The sequence below is a fragment of the Oratosquilla oratoria genome, chromosome 19, assembly GCF_046742065.1.
Source record: "Oratosquilla oratoria isolate Oo_2021 chromosome 19, ASM4674206v1, whole genome shotgun sequence".
Taxonomy (NCBI): domain Eukaryota; kingdom Metazoa; phylum Arthropoda; class Malacostraca; order Stomatopoda; family Squillidae; genus Oratosquilla; species Oratosquilla oratoria.
Window position 1 is genome coordinate 40,685,022 of NC_134795.1, and position 15,981 is coordinate 40,701,002.

Genomic DNA, 15,981 nt, shown 5'->3' on the forward strand with positions numbered 1-15,981 from the left:
AGAAAGGGAGAGGGAGAGAAGGGGTGGCTATACTAGTAACTGAAGAGATAGGTAAATGTGTAGTGGAGTAGAAGGAGGTTCCCTCAAGGATAATGTGGATGAAGGTGAAACTGGGAAAGGAGATGTGGGTCTTTGTAAGTGCATATGGGCCTGCTAGTGAGAGGAGTGTAGAAGAAAGGGAGGCTTTTTGGATAGATTTAAATGAGTGCATAGAGGGATTAGGGAGAAATGTCAATGTAATAGTACTGGGAGACCTTAATGCTAGGGTAGGAAATGAACCAATTAATGGAGTGGTTGGGAAATGTGGAGTTCCAGGAAAGAATCATAGTGGAGAGTTGATGGTGTAGATTACAAAGGCGGAGCATGCCGACAGGAGACATTTTGGTCCATATCTAGGTTAGATGCAAAAAAAATCATAACAATAATAAAGTAATAAATAAAAAAACAAAATAATGTAAATAACAAATAAAATACAAAAATAAATGCATAGGTATAGTTAAATAATAAACAAACAGGTAAATAGTGAATAATAATAAATTGATATATAACTAATAATAAATGAAAATCAAACAGACAAATGATAACAAAACAAAAACCAATATAAAATAAATTATAATCATTACAGCATCTTGCTTAGGTGTTTATCTAAATGATTCATAAAGCTTCGAACTGAATTACATTGCACTACCTGTGCAGGAAGTTTATTCCATTCATTAACTACACGGTTGGCAAAGTTGTTTCTACCTACTTCCAAATTGAATCTATTTCCGGACAGTTTGAGACCATTGTTTCTTGTCTGATTCTCATTCAATGTGAAAATTTGGTCACTTTTGATGTCAATTCCCTTTAGAATTTTAAAGACCTGTATTATCAAGTCATCTCTGAGTCTACATTTTTTTTAGGGAATTTGTAGTCAATTTTCGTATGATATATTTTTGATATTTGGAATCAGTTTTGTGGCTCGCCGTTGTACTTTTTCCAGTCTGTCAATGTCTTTAATGAGATTCGGTGACCATACGGAAACAGCATATTCCAAATGTGGACAAACTAATGATTTATACAGCTTGTTAATGAGTGTTGGACTTTTGAAATCAAAAGATCACACAATCAGTCCTAGAATCTTATTTGCTTTCTCAGAGGCTGAAATACACTGCTTGGATGATTTGAGGTCGTTACTGATAATTACGCCAAGATCTTTTTCACTATCCACTTTTGTTAAAGAATTTCCAAATAGCTTGTAATCATACTTAGTTATTTTTATGTATGTGCATTACCTTGCATTTACTTGTGTTAAATTTCATTAGCCCCTTTTCAGACCATTGTTTTAATTCTTCTAAATCTTCTTGAATATCTAATTGGTTTAAGTGATCATTTGCCATTCCACACAGTTTTGTATCATCAGCAAATTTGGCAACAGTAGATTTTAGTCCATGGTCTATATCATTTATATATACTATGAATAGAAGTGGCCCAAGAAAGGAACTCTGAGGAACTCCACTTGTAACATTTTTCCATCTAGAAGTTTTTCCATTTAAAACAGCTCTCTGTTTTCGACTATTCAACAAATTACTAGTCCAACTTAATAGGCTACCATTTATTCCGTGTAAAGCTAATTTAGTAAGTAGTCTTTTGTGTGGGACAGTATCAAAAGCTTTTGCAAAGTCTAGATATATTAAATCTATATTGTTTCTTTTGTCATAATTCGAGATAACTGTGTTGGAGAATTCGAGTAAGTTAGTCACACAAGAACGTTTCCGTCTGAAACCATGCTGGCTATCATTTATCAAATGGTTACTTTCTAAATGATGTTCGATAGCATCTCTGATGATAGTTTCCATTATTTTTCCTACGACTGAAGTCAAACTTATAGGCCTATAGTTATTTGGCTTCTTTTTGTCACCTTTTTTTTAATATGGGAGTAACGTTAGCTAGCTTCCATTCTTTTGGGACATCTCCGGATATGATGGATTTCTTGAAAATAATTTCTAATGGAACAACAATCTCATTTTTCATTTTCTTTAAGGTTCTTGGATGCCAACCGTCAGGCCCTGGTGTTTTATTAACTTTGAGTTTATCTATTCACCTTTTCATTTTTTCTATTGTTATATTTACCATAGTGAATAAGTTTACCCTAGACTTTTCACAGGTTTCAGTTTGGAGTTCACTTTGAGGTGTTTTGTTTACGAATACCGAGCTAAAATAATTGTTTAAGATATTACACATTCCTTCATTTGAATATTCAAGTTGACCGTGAAGGCAGTTGTTAAGATGATGAAAGCAGGTAAGGAACCTGGTCTGGATGGATGCCATGCAGAATGTCTAAAAAAAGGAGGTACAGTGATGGTGGACTAGCTGGTGAGGTTATTTAATGTTTGCTGGAGAGAGGGTAGTGTGCCGAAGGACTGGAGGAGTGCATGTATAGTTCCACTTTACAAGGGAAAAGGGGACAAGTGTGAGTGTAGTAGTTTCAGAGGGATTAGCTTGTTAAGTGTAGTTGGGAAGGCTTATGGGAGGATCTTGATTGAGAGGATTAGGAGAGGAACAGAGGGAGTAATTGGTGAGGAACAGTGTGGATTTAGGACAGGTAGAGGTTGTGTAGATCAGATCTTTGTAGTAAGACAGATATGTGAGGAAGCAATAGGAAAGGGGAAGGATTTTGTTTTGGGCTTTTATGGATCTGGAAAAGGCTTATGACAGGGTAGACAGGAAGGCACTATGGGAGGTTTTGCGGATATATGGGATAGGAGGAAAGCTTCTAGGAGCTGTCAAGAGTTTTTACGAGAGTAGTAGAGCATATGTCAGGATAAGAAATGGAGAGAGTGAGTGGTTCGAGGTAAAGGTGGGACTTTGTCAGGGATGCATTATGTTGCCCTGGCTGTTCAACTTGTACATGGATGGGGTGGTGGGTCAGGGATTGGAGAAGGTTAAAGAAAATGGAGAAAAGTGGGAGGTGAGCCAGCTGTTGTTTGCAGATGACACTGCACTTGTGGCAGAATCGGAGGAGGGATTGAGGAAGTTGGTGACAGAGTTTGGGAGAGTGTGTGATAGAAGAAAGCTGAAGATAAATGTGGGTAAAAGTAAGGTGATGAGATGTACAAGGTGTGAAAGTGGCAGCAGACTGAAAGTGAGCATTAAGGGAGAGCAACTGGAGGAAGTGGATATTTTTAGATTCTTGGGTGCAAATGTGGCAGGAAAAGGTGGAGTGGGGGTGGAGGTAGAATGTAGATTGAGAGAAGCGAGTAAATGCCTTGGTGGATTAAAAAGTGTATTAAGGAATAGACATTTGGGAATGGATGCTAAGAGGAGACTATGAAGGAGTGATTGTGCCAACAGCACTGTATGGAGCAGGAACATGGAACATAAGAGAGGAAGAGAGAAGGAGTTTGAATGTGTTTGAGATGAGATGTCTGAGAAGTATGATAGGGGTTACTAGGCTAGATAGAGTGAGAAATGAGGAGGTGAGGAGGAGAACAGGGGTGAAAAAGGATTTGGGAGATAGGGTTGATGAAAGAGTATTAGGATGGTTTGGACACATGGAAAGAATGAGTGAAGAAAGACTAGTAAAGGAGGTATGGAAGGCAGATGTGGAGGGAGTGAACATGAGGGGACGTCCTAGGATGAGATGGATGGATGGGGTGAAGGGGGCTTTGGGGAAGAGGGGAATGTCTGTTGAGGAAAGATGGGAGAGGATAGAAGATAGGGGTGAATGGAGAATGGTTGTATATGGATGATGTTGTGATGCATGAGGTGAAATGGGTGGGGGGATGGGGGGGAGAGGGAGTATGTGTGAGCAAAATTTGACGCAGCCCGAAGGGATTTCTCCCCGTCTTCTCCTTTTATGCATGGGGGGGACGGAGAGGGGGGGTCGCTGATTTAAGGAAGCAGCCTTGCTGTGGATATGCTGTGACTTGCAACACTGCCTCTGACCCAGGGCAGTAGACAAGGTGCAGGGATGACCTGTCATCCAGGAGGTGCTAAGAGTGGAGTGTATTTAGGGATGGAATCGGTGGGAATGATTTTATGCCTTTTTCTTTTTGGCTACCTCCCTTGTAAGGGGGTAAAAGCCTTGGTATATGTATGTATGTAGAAAGAATCCAGAGAGCAGCAACAAAAATGGTACCTGCATTTCCAAACTTGTCATATGAGGAGAGAATGGCTAAACTGGAGTTACCACCTTTGGAGCAAAGAAGAGAGAGGTGACCTACTGACCATCTACAGAATCATGAAGGGAACAGAAATACTCGATAGAGAGGACTTGTTAAACTGGGACAAGAGAAGCACAAGAGGACATGGAAAGAAAATAAAAAAACATAGCTACAGAAGAGATCTAAAGAAAACCATTTTCACATAGAGTGGAACAAACTGGACAATGAAATAGTGTATGCAAAGACCATTCATGAGTTTAAGAGCAAACTAGACACTGCGAGATACAAAGGCGGGACACCACGAGCATAGCTCACCTTCCCACAAAATACAACTAGGTAAATATAAGTTTTTCAACTTGCCAGCGATCCATACAAAGTTGTCTTCTTGGCAAATTCCTCTTCTATAGGTACAAAAATTCTGGCCAAACCTCAATATTGCTTGCAAAATCCTCCAAGCTTCTTTTTAAGTGTTCACCCATCACCATTATAATAAAAGCCGATGGGTAATCAACTCAGATTTTAATTAAAGTGGAAGCCTACTTTGGCTTCACTGGAAAACAAAGTAATCATAACAATAACCAACCAGTGACTTATAAAATTCTGATAATCTTGTTTGTTATCTTGCTTGAAACCTTCACCCAGCCAATCAGAAGAAGAGATATGACATTACGACTGAGGACCAGCCAAGCAGAAGAAGAGATATGATGTCACGACTGAGGACCAGCCAATCAGAAGAAGAGACATGGCGTCACATCATATGATGCGTAGTGTTCCAAGCAATGATGACATGACGTCACAATCTTCTGCATTTCACTTCTTTTAACAATGTATCATTTAAAATTTTATTTGACCCAACATACATATATATATATACTTATGAAATTTTCATATTTAGTATTTAAAAGTATAACCAACTCCTGAGTTAGCATCTATGAGGCATAATGAGATTATTAAAATATTATGAACTGTATAAATTATATGATGCGTAGTGTTCCAAACAATGATGACAGGACGTCACAATCTTCTGCATTTCACTTCTTATAACTAATCAAGTCACTGCCTTCGCCTACTGAATAGAGCATTGTCTTAATAAAGATTTTATTGACCATTTCATTAACAATGTATCATTTAAAATTTTATTTCACCCAATGGGTCACAGGTGGTCTAGTATATATATATATATATATATATATATATATATATATATATACACTATATATATATATATATATTATATATACAGTATATATATATATATATAATATATACATATATATTATATATATACATATATATATTGTATATATATATACAGTATATATATATATATATATAATATATATATATATATTTATATATATATATATATATATATATATATATATATATATATATATATATATATGGAAAAAGTAAAAATAGAGTATCAGGATAATACAAAATTGGAACCAAGGAGGTAAAGAAAGAGAGGTCAGAAAAAGATATGGGTGTAATTATCTCAAACAACTTGTCCTATGATAAACAGAGAAACAAAATTGTCAGAGAATCCTACAACTTACTAAGATCAATAAAAGTGATATTTACATATTTGGATGAAGAAATGATTAAAAAAATATTGGTCACACTGATAAGGCCTAGACTAGAATATGCTGCAACAGTGTGGTCACCCAGTACCAAAAAGAATATAAAGAAAATAGAAAGAATCCATAGAGCAGCCACAAAAATGGCCCCTACACTTGCAAACTTGTCATATGAGGAGAGAATGGTGAAACTGGAGTTACCAACTCTGGAGCAAAGAAGAGAGAGAGGTGACCTACTGACCATCTACAGAATCATGAAGGGCACAGAAATACTCGATAGAGAAGACTTGTTAAACTAGGACAAGAGAAACACAAGAGGACATGGAAAGAAAATAAAAAAACATAGCTACAGAAGAGATCTGAAGAAAAACAGTTTTCCACATATAGTGGTGGACACTTGGAACAAACTAGACCAAAAAATAGTGTGTGTAAAAACCATTCATAAGTTTAAGAGTAAACTAGACACTGTGAGATACAAAGGCGGGACACCACGAGCATAGCTCCCCTTCCCACAAAATATAACTAGGTAAATACAACTAGGTAAATACACACATTCAATAATCCCTTGATTGGGGGGAATCCCTTGTTGAAGTATCTGAGGATCCAATTTATCTTGCTACATACATAAAATCACTAAAACACTTTTTAGCATCCAAACTTAAAATACAAACTACAGAAAATAATTGTAATTTTAAATTACATTCACCTGTATTTATGTATGCTACTTCTATGCTCTGTCATAAAAAATAACTTCTGGAACCTTGGGTGTAGCGACGGGAATTGTTGTTACTAAGTTCTCTGTACTCCCTGCTATGCTAATAGTGACCCGTTTTTGTATCTCTCCACATCCAGTTTATTCTTAAAATTGTGTATAGTTCTGGCATTCACTGTTTCTCCATTCAGTTTGTTCCAAACATCAATCACTCTGTGTGGGAAGTTATTTTTTTTTTCAGGTCTCTTCTGCAACTGTCTTTCTTTAGTTTCTTTTCGTGTCCTTTTGTTTCTCTTCTGTCCCACTTTAATAAGTCATCTCTATTGAGAATTTCCATCCCTTGAAGGTGTATCCAACACAATATGGAGACTGGCTGAAGAGGTTTGCAATGAAGAGATGGATAACACTGAAGAGGTGGATGCATCTAACTCCTCAAACTGTGTGCATTGCTTCTTCCATAGTGTTCAGCCAAGGGCTCTCCAACATTATCAGTGAGTCTGAGATAGGTTGAAATTGCTTCTAGCCCAGCTGGCAGAGATGGACCCCACTGCACACCTATTGGCTCTTCTTCATCTTCCTCCTCCTCTGGTTCATTCTGCAAACTGTCAGCTATCTCCTTGTCAGTCATGTAGTGGTAACCAGGTACATTAAAGTCCTCCCACACCCAGTCCACCAGCTCCTCCTGCTCAATTTTTCCCTGTCCAGCTTGATATATCATGTCCACCATCCTTGAAGTTTCAAACCTCACAAAATCATCTTTGCCTGCTGCTGGAGTTTTAGGGGTCTTTATTAACTTGCACCAATTGACAGGGGCACCTTCTTCCAAGCCTCAGCCCAGTTGAATATTGCATCTTTCACTGTGTAAGCCTTGAAATTTTCTTTTGTTTTCTTGGCTCTGCAGTCAATATAGCCTGGCTCATCCATCCCATCCTCAACCACAACAAGGCACTGCTCGAGGAACATGTTCCTGTAGTGCCTTTTGGCACTCTCAATGATGTTTTGATCCATGGGCTGGATCATCAAGGTTGTGTTGGGAGTGAGGAACAATGTCTTTATGAAGCCATCCTTACTACAGTCTGGATGGTGATGGGTGTGCTGGGGCATTATTGAGAATTAGGAGTGCCTTCATTTCATCAGATTTTATTTCATATTTAGCTTGGTGGTTCCTTACAGCTGAGTCAAAATGCTGGTGAAACCATTCTTAAACAATGACCTCGCTGAACCAGGCTGAGGGAGCCCCATCATACTCCACTGGCAGCCTGTTCATGATGTCCTTGATGGTGCAAGGCTTTTTGCTCTTGCCAACAATCACAGGTCTGAGACAATGTGAGCTGTCTGTCTACATTTCCACATGCCAGAATTGATAGCTGCTCCTTCATCATTTTGTGTCCAGGAGTGCTAGAAATTTCCTTGAAGGTCTGGGTATTTCTAGGCAGAGCATGCCAGAATAGCTCAATCTCATCAGCATTGTATGCCTGAAACTCAGGTAGCCCTTCCTTCCCCCATCAACTTCTACAATTTTGCAATAAAAGGATCCACAGTACTAGTATCAGCACTCGGCAGCTTGCCTGTGATGGCTTGGTTCCCCAAGCCATGGTGCCTTGTGAACCACCACAGCTAGCCATCACTGTATTTAAAATCTTGGATCCCAAGCAAAACACTTCCTGTGCTTTTCCACCTTCAATTTTTTTGCCACTTCCATCATCCTGGCAGTGATCCTTTGGACCCAAAATTCACACTTGGTAGTGTAAAACATCCTGATTCACTAATGGTGTGGGATCATTAGTGATACTACCAAAATATGTAACTCTGAATCCAGACTGATATTTTTAGCTACTTAATGATCATTTGGAGGACTTTTATTCAGTACAAAACAGATGTCTTCAAGCAGGATGGTACACCATGCCACACTGCTAAACTCATTAAAGAATGGTTTGCATTCTGTGATGTGTAGTATATAAAAGATTGGCCTGGTAATTTGCCTGATTTAAACCCAGTTGAGAACCTCTGGGCACTCATGAAAGATAAGTTATGAGAGTGCGACACTTCATCAGTCCCCAAGTTAGAGGTAGCCATCAAGGATATTTCAAAGAATATGGACCCTGTGTGGCTTCAAAATCTTGCAGCATTTGTCCCTAAACATCTCTTGTTTGTCTGTTGTCCCATTTTAACAAATCATCTCTATCTAGGATTTCCATTCCTTTCATGATTCTATAAATAGTAGATCTCCACTTTCTCTTCTTTGTTCCAGAGTTGTTAGTTCCAATTTTGAAAATCTTTGTTTGTATGTCAATTTGGAGAGTGTTGGTGCCATCTTTGTCATTGCTCTTTGTATTCTTTCTAATTTCTTTATTTTACCTAGTTGTATTATACGGGAAGGGAGCTATGCTCGTGGTGACCCATCTTTGTATCTTTCAGCATCAAGTTTTTTCTTAAAATCTTGAATAGTGTTTGCACACACTGTTTCTTTATCTAAGTTATTCCAGATATCCAGCATTCTGTGTGGGAAGCTGTTTTTTTTCAGATCTCATCTATAGTTATCCTTTTTGAGTTTCTTTTCATGACCTCTTGTTTTTCCATTGTCATTTTTTAGTAAATCATTCCTATCAAGGATTTCCATTCCTTTCATAATTCTATAGATAGTCAGTAGATCACCTCTTTCTCTTCTCTGCTCCAGTGTTGGTAGTTCCAATTTGGATAATCTTTGTATGTAAATTTGGAAAGAGCTGGTGCTAACTTTGTCGTTGCTCTGTATTCTTTCTAATTTCCATATATTCTTTTTAGTACTGGGTGTCCATAATGTCACTGCATATTCCAGTTTTGGTCTTATTATTGTAGCTAATATTTTTTTAATAATTTCTTCATCCAAATAGTCAAATGCCACTTTCATTGATCTTAATAGGTTGAATGTTTCTCTGACTATTTTGTTGATATGTTTATCCAGCGTCATGTCTTTGCTGATTATTGCTCCAAGGTCTCTTTCCAAGTTCACTTTTTTGATTACTTCTTCACCAATTTTATAATTTTTTGATAATCTGTTTTTACTTTTTCCAAACCCTATTATATATTTGTCTAGTTATATTTTGTGGGAAGGGGAGCTACACTCGTGGTGTCCCGCCTTTGTATCTCGCAGTGTCAAGTTTGCTTTTAAACTCATGAATGGTTTTTGCGCACACTATTTCCTTGTCCAGTTTGTTCCAAGTGTCTACCACTCTATGTGGAAAACTGTTTTTCTTTAGATCTCTTCTGTAGTTATGTTTTTTTTATTTTCTTTCCATGTCCTCATGTGCTTCTCCTGTCCCAGTTTAACAAGTCCTCTCTATCAAGTATTTCTGTGCCCTTCATGATTCTGTAGATGGTCAGTAGGTTACCCCTCTCTTCTTTGCTCCAGAGTCAGTAAATCTAGTTTAGCCAATCTCTCCTCATATGACAAGTTTGGAAGTGCAGGTCCCATTTTTGTGGCTGCTCTCTGGATTCTTTCTATTTTCTTTATATTCTTTTTGGTACTGGATGACCACAATGTCGCAGCATATTCTAGTCTAGGCCTTATCAGTGTGACCAATATTTTTTTATAATTTCTTCGTCCAAATATGTAAATGCCACTTTTATTGATCATAGCAAGTTGTAGGATTCTCCAACAATTTTGTTTATCTGTCATAGGACAAGTTGTTTGAGATAATCACACCCAAATCTTTTTCTGATCTCTCCTTCTTTACCTCCTTGGTTCCAATTTTATATTGTCCTGATTTTCTATTTTTGCTTTTTCCAAACTCCATTATGCTATACTTGTTAATATTGAAGTCCACCTCCCATTTCTGACACCAGTTCCATACTTCAGGTCTTCCTGCAGTGATTCGCAATCCTCTTCAGTTTTTACTTTCATTAACAGTTTGGCATCATCAACAAAGAAGCTCATGTAACATTTCACTAGTGAAGACAGAATTAAAGTGATTTTTCATGATTTCGGCCATTTCTAAATCTAATGTGTATTCTATATTTCCTTGGCGTAGCTTCACCATTTCTTGCTTGTTTTTAAGTTTACCACTCACATATCGATAGAATAGTTTGGGTTGCTCTTTGCAGTTATCTATAGTCCAGGAACATAACCCCCACTATTATCATTATTTCTTATGGAGAAATTATGTTCCGTTAACATGATTTCCATTAACTCGACATCTCCAGGAATGTAACCCTTGCATTAACGGGGAGTTGACTGTACCTCCCAAAAGATCTCCACACCACTACGCATGTCTTTCTCAGGACCATTTGATCCTACACTGGTCCCCACCTCATCCTTGAATGGAAAGACAAAACTTTCCATATCTATCTCCGGCAACCAAAACCGAGTCTCCATCAACCACCTGAAACCAGGCAGCCTCAACGCCATCCAATTCTCACAAGCGGGATGCCCTCTGAAGCCAAGGCAATTTAACCTCACCATTTCCCGCATCCTCCTTTGGCTGTCACCACTGTCATCATTACTGGCTGATCTGACCTAACCCAACATACTTATTCACAGTGGGTTGCTCATCTACCTGCAGTATAAATAGAGGCCTTAAGCTGCATGTAAAGTAGCTCCAGTTTACCCAGTAAAGGACTAGCTAATCTCTCTTGTCTCAATAGCCTAAACCTGCCTCATTGCCTACCACATCCAAGCTGATGGAAAGATTATAGGTAGCAATATTACTTGTCTATCCTCCTCCTCAAACCAACATGGTTTCAAAGTCACCACCAGCACACTTCTCACAAACACAAGTGGTAGTGGACTTTATAAAAAAAGCACCACCAGAAAGAATAGTCATGGTAGTAATAGATATAAGCAAGACATATGATAGTTCCTAGACATATACTACAAAAAAAATCATAGAGACTTCCACAAGAATGATAAGAAATAGTTTACAGGCTTCTTAGCAGGCAGACAATGCAGAGTAACCAAAATAAAAAAAATTCTGGAATGAAGACTGTAAAATGGAGACCCCTATGGTGATTAGTCCAGATTTCTCATCCTAGCTAATGTCAGCTAATTTTCAATAACTTAAGGGATATCACTATAGTAAAGTGTTAAGAAAAGTTTTAACTACTGATTTCTTTGTTGTTTACATATTTCTCAGTTATGTGGTTATGGTTTTCAACAGTAATATTCTGTTATATTCCAAATTCCTTTTTTCAATTTATAATGAAAATATGCCTTATTTCAGAAAGAAATTGCAGCTCTTCAATCCAAGGATCTGGAATTGGAAATTGAAATGTTGAATACAAAAATTGGCATTCTAGAGGAAGAGGTGGTGATGTGGCAAGGCAAGGCAAACCAAGCACAAATAGATGCAGAGAAGATCCAGCTTGAAGGTAAGAGTCTTCAAGGACAAAGGTTTAATTTCTCCTCATTCCTATTTGGAGTGTAGCTCTGGGTGCCCAGATTGGGCATCAGATCTCAACTAATAATCTATGGGGTCAACCCAGTGTCTGTTGATAGGTTGTATGAAAGTGGCAGTTACCGACAAGTCTGTCGAAATAAGCATCATGTGAGGACGGAGCCTTTATTAGTATGATGTTTTGCTTGTTACAACTTTTTCAAGCACATAGTTTTCCTATTTATATTAACTATTGATAGTTCATGTAAATTATCCTATCCTGAGTAGTCACACTTTATTTCCTTTTTACTTGTAGCTTACGGCTCCTTTTGAAGTTACCTATCAAGACCATGTGAGGACAGAGCCTTTATTAGTATGATGTTTCACTTGTTACAGCTTTTTCAAGTACATAGTTGTAATACACATGACTGAGATTAAAAAAAAATGGAATGGGGGAACAGAAGGGAGGGTGGGAAAGAGGAAGGGAGGTAGAGAGGGAGAGAGGGGTCATTGAATACTAGGAAAGGTTAAGGAGAAGGTGGACCAAATGTCTGTGAACAGGAAAGGTTAAGAATAATATGGAACAATTGACTAGGTGTGGGACATTAGCTCACAACCAAGGAACAAAAGGAAGAAAAAATAAGAAGACTGAGCAGTTGTCTACTGAGATTGGACAACAATCTTGAGAGGAAAATGGGAGTTTGGAGGGTAACAAGGGATAGCTTACAATTTTGTTGGCTATGGGTATTAAAAGAATTAGGTGGGATGAGATATTGAACATCCCCTTATTTTGTTCAGTTGTGTTGGTTCCTTGTATGATGGCTGCTTCCAAACATTTTCTATGGATCTTGTCGAGCTCATATACCAGAAGTTCTGCATTCTCTCAGTCCATCAGGTGGTTGCTGCTGTTCCTGTGTGCAACACATGCATTGGTGGTGACATCATATCACTGTTCTCGGATCCAGGTTTTTTGATCACATAATGTTTCCCCAATATAGGATTTTTCACATCTCAAGCATGGAATCCAATAAACACCAGTTTTATTGTATGCCATTTTGCCAATGTTTATTCTTGTCCTTCTGATGTCTTTTATTGTTCAACTGCTAGCACACTACTGTAGAATGTGTGTTCTCTACATTTGAATTGGTGGTGAAGGAAACTCAGGCTGAGTTCTTGGCTTTAATGTTTCAGTTGAGGAACTATTCTGTTCTAACTACTACATACATGGCAAGCCCTCAGGAAAGCTTGGAGGATTACCACACATATATTAACATGTAAAAAGGTTGCCAATTTGTGAAAAGGATGTTGTTGCCACATGAGGAGTACAGACGCTCCTCTACTTACGTTCATTCGTTTTACATTTTTTCGATTTTACGTTTGAACTGACTGTAAAAAAAAATTGTAAAAAATAAATTTGAGTGAATTTTTTAGTTTAGCGCGCTCTCCGTAGTTCAAACGATACTTGCGCATGATGCTGCGTCCATTGTTTACATTGCACAAATGACAAACTGAACATGCCTTGCCTCATGCTCCTCCTCCTCCTCCTCCTCCACCATCTCAATTTATGTTGCTTGAATTTAATTTATTTGAAATTAATGTTATTATTTTACAATGTTGTGTATAATTAATGATTTAGGGGTGTTTTATAAGATACGGTAATAGAATTTACGGATGTATAGTACAGTAACAACTTACGTTCATTTTCAACTTACGTTCGGCCGTTCGGAACGTAACTAAAATGTAAGTTGAGGAGCGTCTGTATTAAGAAGTTGGGTCACTTTGGTCGAAGCATTGGTCTATCGGTTGCAGCTGGCTGAACTGAGAGACACAGCTGGCCTTTTGTCTAGTGAGTTCTTGACTTGAGACACTGAGAGAATCTTTTGTTATCAAAAGGGTGTAGTCAAGAAAGGTCAGTTAGCTTGGTCCAGAAGTCCCTAGGGAGATTCGTAGCTTTCGTCAAAACCAAATCTTGTAGCATATTTACCTAGTTGTATTTTGTGGGAAGGGGAGCTATGCTCGTGGTGTCCCGTCTTTATATCTCACTCTATCTAAACTATTTTTAAATTCAATTATTGTTTTTGCACATACCACTTTCTCATCTAACTTGTTCCAAATGTCTATTACTCTGTGAGGAAAGCTATTCTTTTTCAGATCTCTTCTATAGCTGTCTTTCTTGATTTTCTTTCCATGTCCTCTTGTATTTCTTTCATCCCATTTTATTAGATCCTCTCTATTAATAATTTCTATGCCTTTCATGATTCTGTAGTTATCAAATCTCCTCTCTCTCTTCTCTGCTCTAGTGTCTGTAGTTCAAGTTTTGTTAGTCTCTCTTCATATGATAGTTTTGAGAGTGTTGGTGCCAATTTTGTAATTGCTCTTTGTATTCTTTCAAGTTTTGTTATACATTTTTTTGTATTTGGTGACCACATCGTTGATGCATATTCCAATCTTGGTCTTATCAAAGTGATTAATATTTTCTTCACCATTTCTTCATCCAGGTATGTAAATGCCACTTTGATTGTTCATATTAAATTATAAGTTTCTCCAAAAATCTTATTTATATGTTTCTCAGGTGACATATTATTCATAATAATGACTCCCATGTCCTTCTCATTTTTTACTTTTTTTTTATTCCTTCTTCTCCCAATTTGTATGATCCTTCTATTCTTTTTTTGCTTTTTCCAAATTCCATTATACTACACTTTTTGGTATTGAACTCCATCTCCCACTTCTTACTCCATTCCCATACAGGTACTCCTCGTTTAACAACCTACTCGGTTAACAACAACTCAGAGTAACGATGGGCTTTATGACATCGTTTAACGTAAATCTCCTGAAGTTACGACGTCGTGTACGATAATTAAGTTGGCTGAGGCAAATTTGTATGATGTTATAAATGAACTTGTACGGTGGATATTACCTGTGAGGTAAAGTGTTCTGAAGCTTAGGTCTACATTACCATCCTGCAAGTTGAAAAAACTACCTGGGGTACAGTATATGCCAGTAGTGGTAAAATTTTAGTTTCGACCAAACAATAGAAAATTAATTATTAATTTTGTAAATTATAATGTATCAACGTAATATGCAATTTTGTGAGCGTAAAAAAAAGGTGCTAAAACAAATTTCGTAAGTAACGAAGTCATGTCGGACAAATGGTACACCGTGTTTGTTATGATAGATGCCGATGTCGAAGAAATGAAAGGATGATAAATTCGTCTAACCTAAACTAAACTAACCTAACCTGTGTTTGATAAATCATTACCTGCAAATTAAATGTCATCCGGCTCGTCCTCATTGTCGTCGTCGTAAGAGACGTTGGCAGACAAGATGGCGTCCCGATCCTATGTTACCGACTTTGTTCATTAGCATATTTTCTTGTAGCATGGTATTTTTTACTTTCATTTCCGCCCACAAAATTGCATATCACGTTGATACATTTTAATTTACAAAATTAATTATTAATTTTCTATTGCTATATTGCGCCCATGGTCAAAACAAAAAAAATACCCCGGTATTCAATATGGAAAGTCATCATACGCGGATTTGGTCATATACGGTAATTTCAGGAACCTAACCACCATAAATAAACAGTAAATAGTTTTAATGTACTGTATAAAAGAGGAAAAATACACGAAAATAAAGATACATGTATTGCTGGACATTGTACATACAGTACATGTACGTATATGTATACACTCGTCCTCGTTGTCGTCGTCGTGAGAGACGGTGGCAGACGATAAGATAGCGTCCCGAGCCTATGCTACCGACTTCGTTCATTAGCATATTTTCTTGTAGCATGGTATTTTTTACTTTCATTTCCGCCCACAAAATTGCATATTACGTTGATACATTTTAATTTACAAAATTAATAATTAATTTTCTATTGCTATATTGCACCCATGGTCGAAACTAAAAAAAATACCCCGGTATTCAATATGGAATGTCAGCATACGCGGATTTGGTCATATACGGTAATTTCAGGAACCTAACCACCGTAAATAAACAGTAAATAAAGCTTTAATGTACTGTATAAAAGAGGGAAAATACACGAAAATAAAGATACATGTATTGCTGGACATTGTACATACAGTACATGTACATATATGTATACACTTTTGCTTAACGACCAATTCGGTTAACGACGGCGTGCTGGTCCCAATTGTCATTGTTAAACGAGGAGTGGTTGTACTGTA

The 15,981-nt window shown here is 37.4% G+C and overlaps 1 protein-coding gene across 9 annotated transcripts in view; it reads left to right on the forward strand.

Moving 5' to 3' along the window:
• The window catches only part of LOC143035849 (shootin-1-like), an 841,540-nt gene that overhangs the window by 685,613 nt on the left and 139,946 nt on the right, over nt 1–15,981 (forward strand). For all 9 annotated transcript variants that reach the window (XM_076202920.1, XM_076202921.1, XM_076202919.1 and 6 more), the window contains one exon: nt 11,636–11,783. In XM_076202920.1, the coding sequence (XP_076059035.1) occupies nt 11,636–11,783 (148 nt within the window). The remainder of the gene's footprint in view (nt 1–11,635; nt 11,784–15,981) is intronic.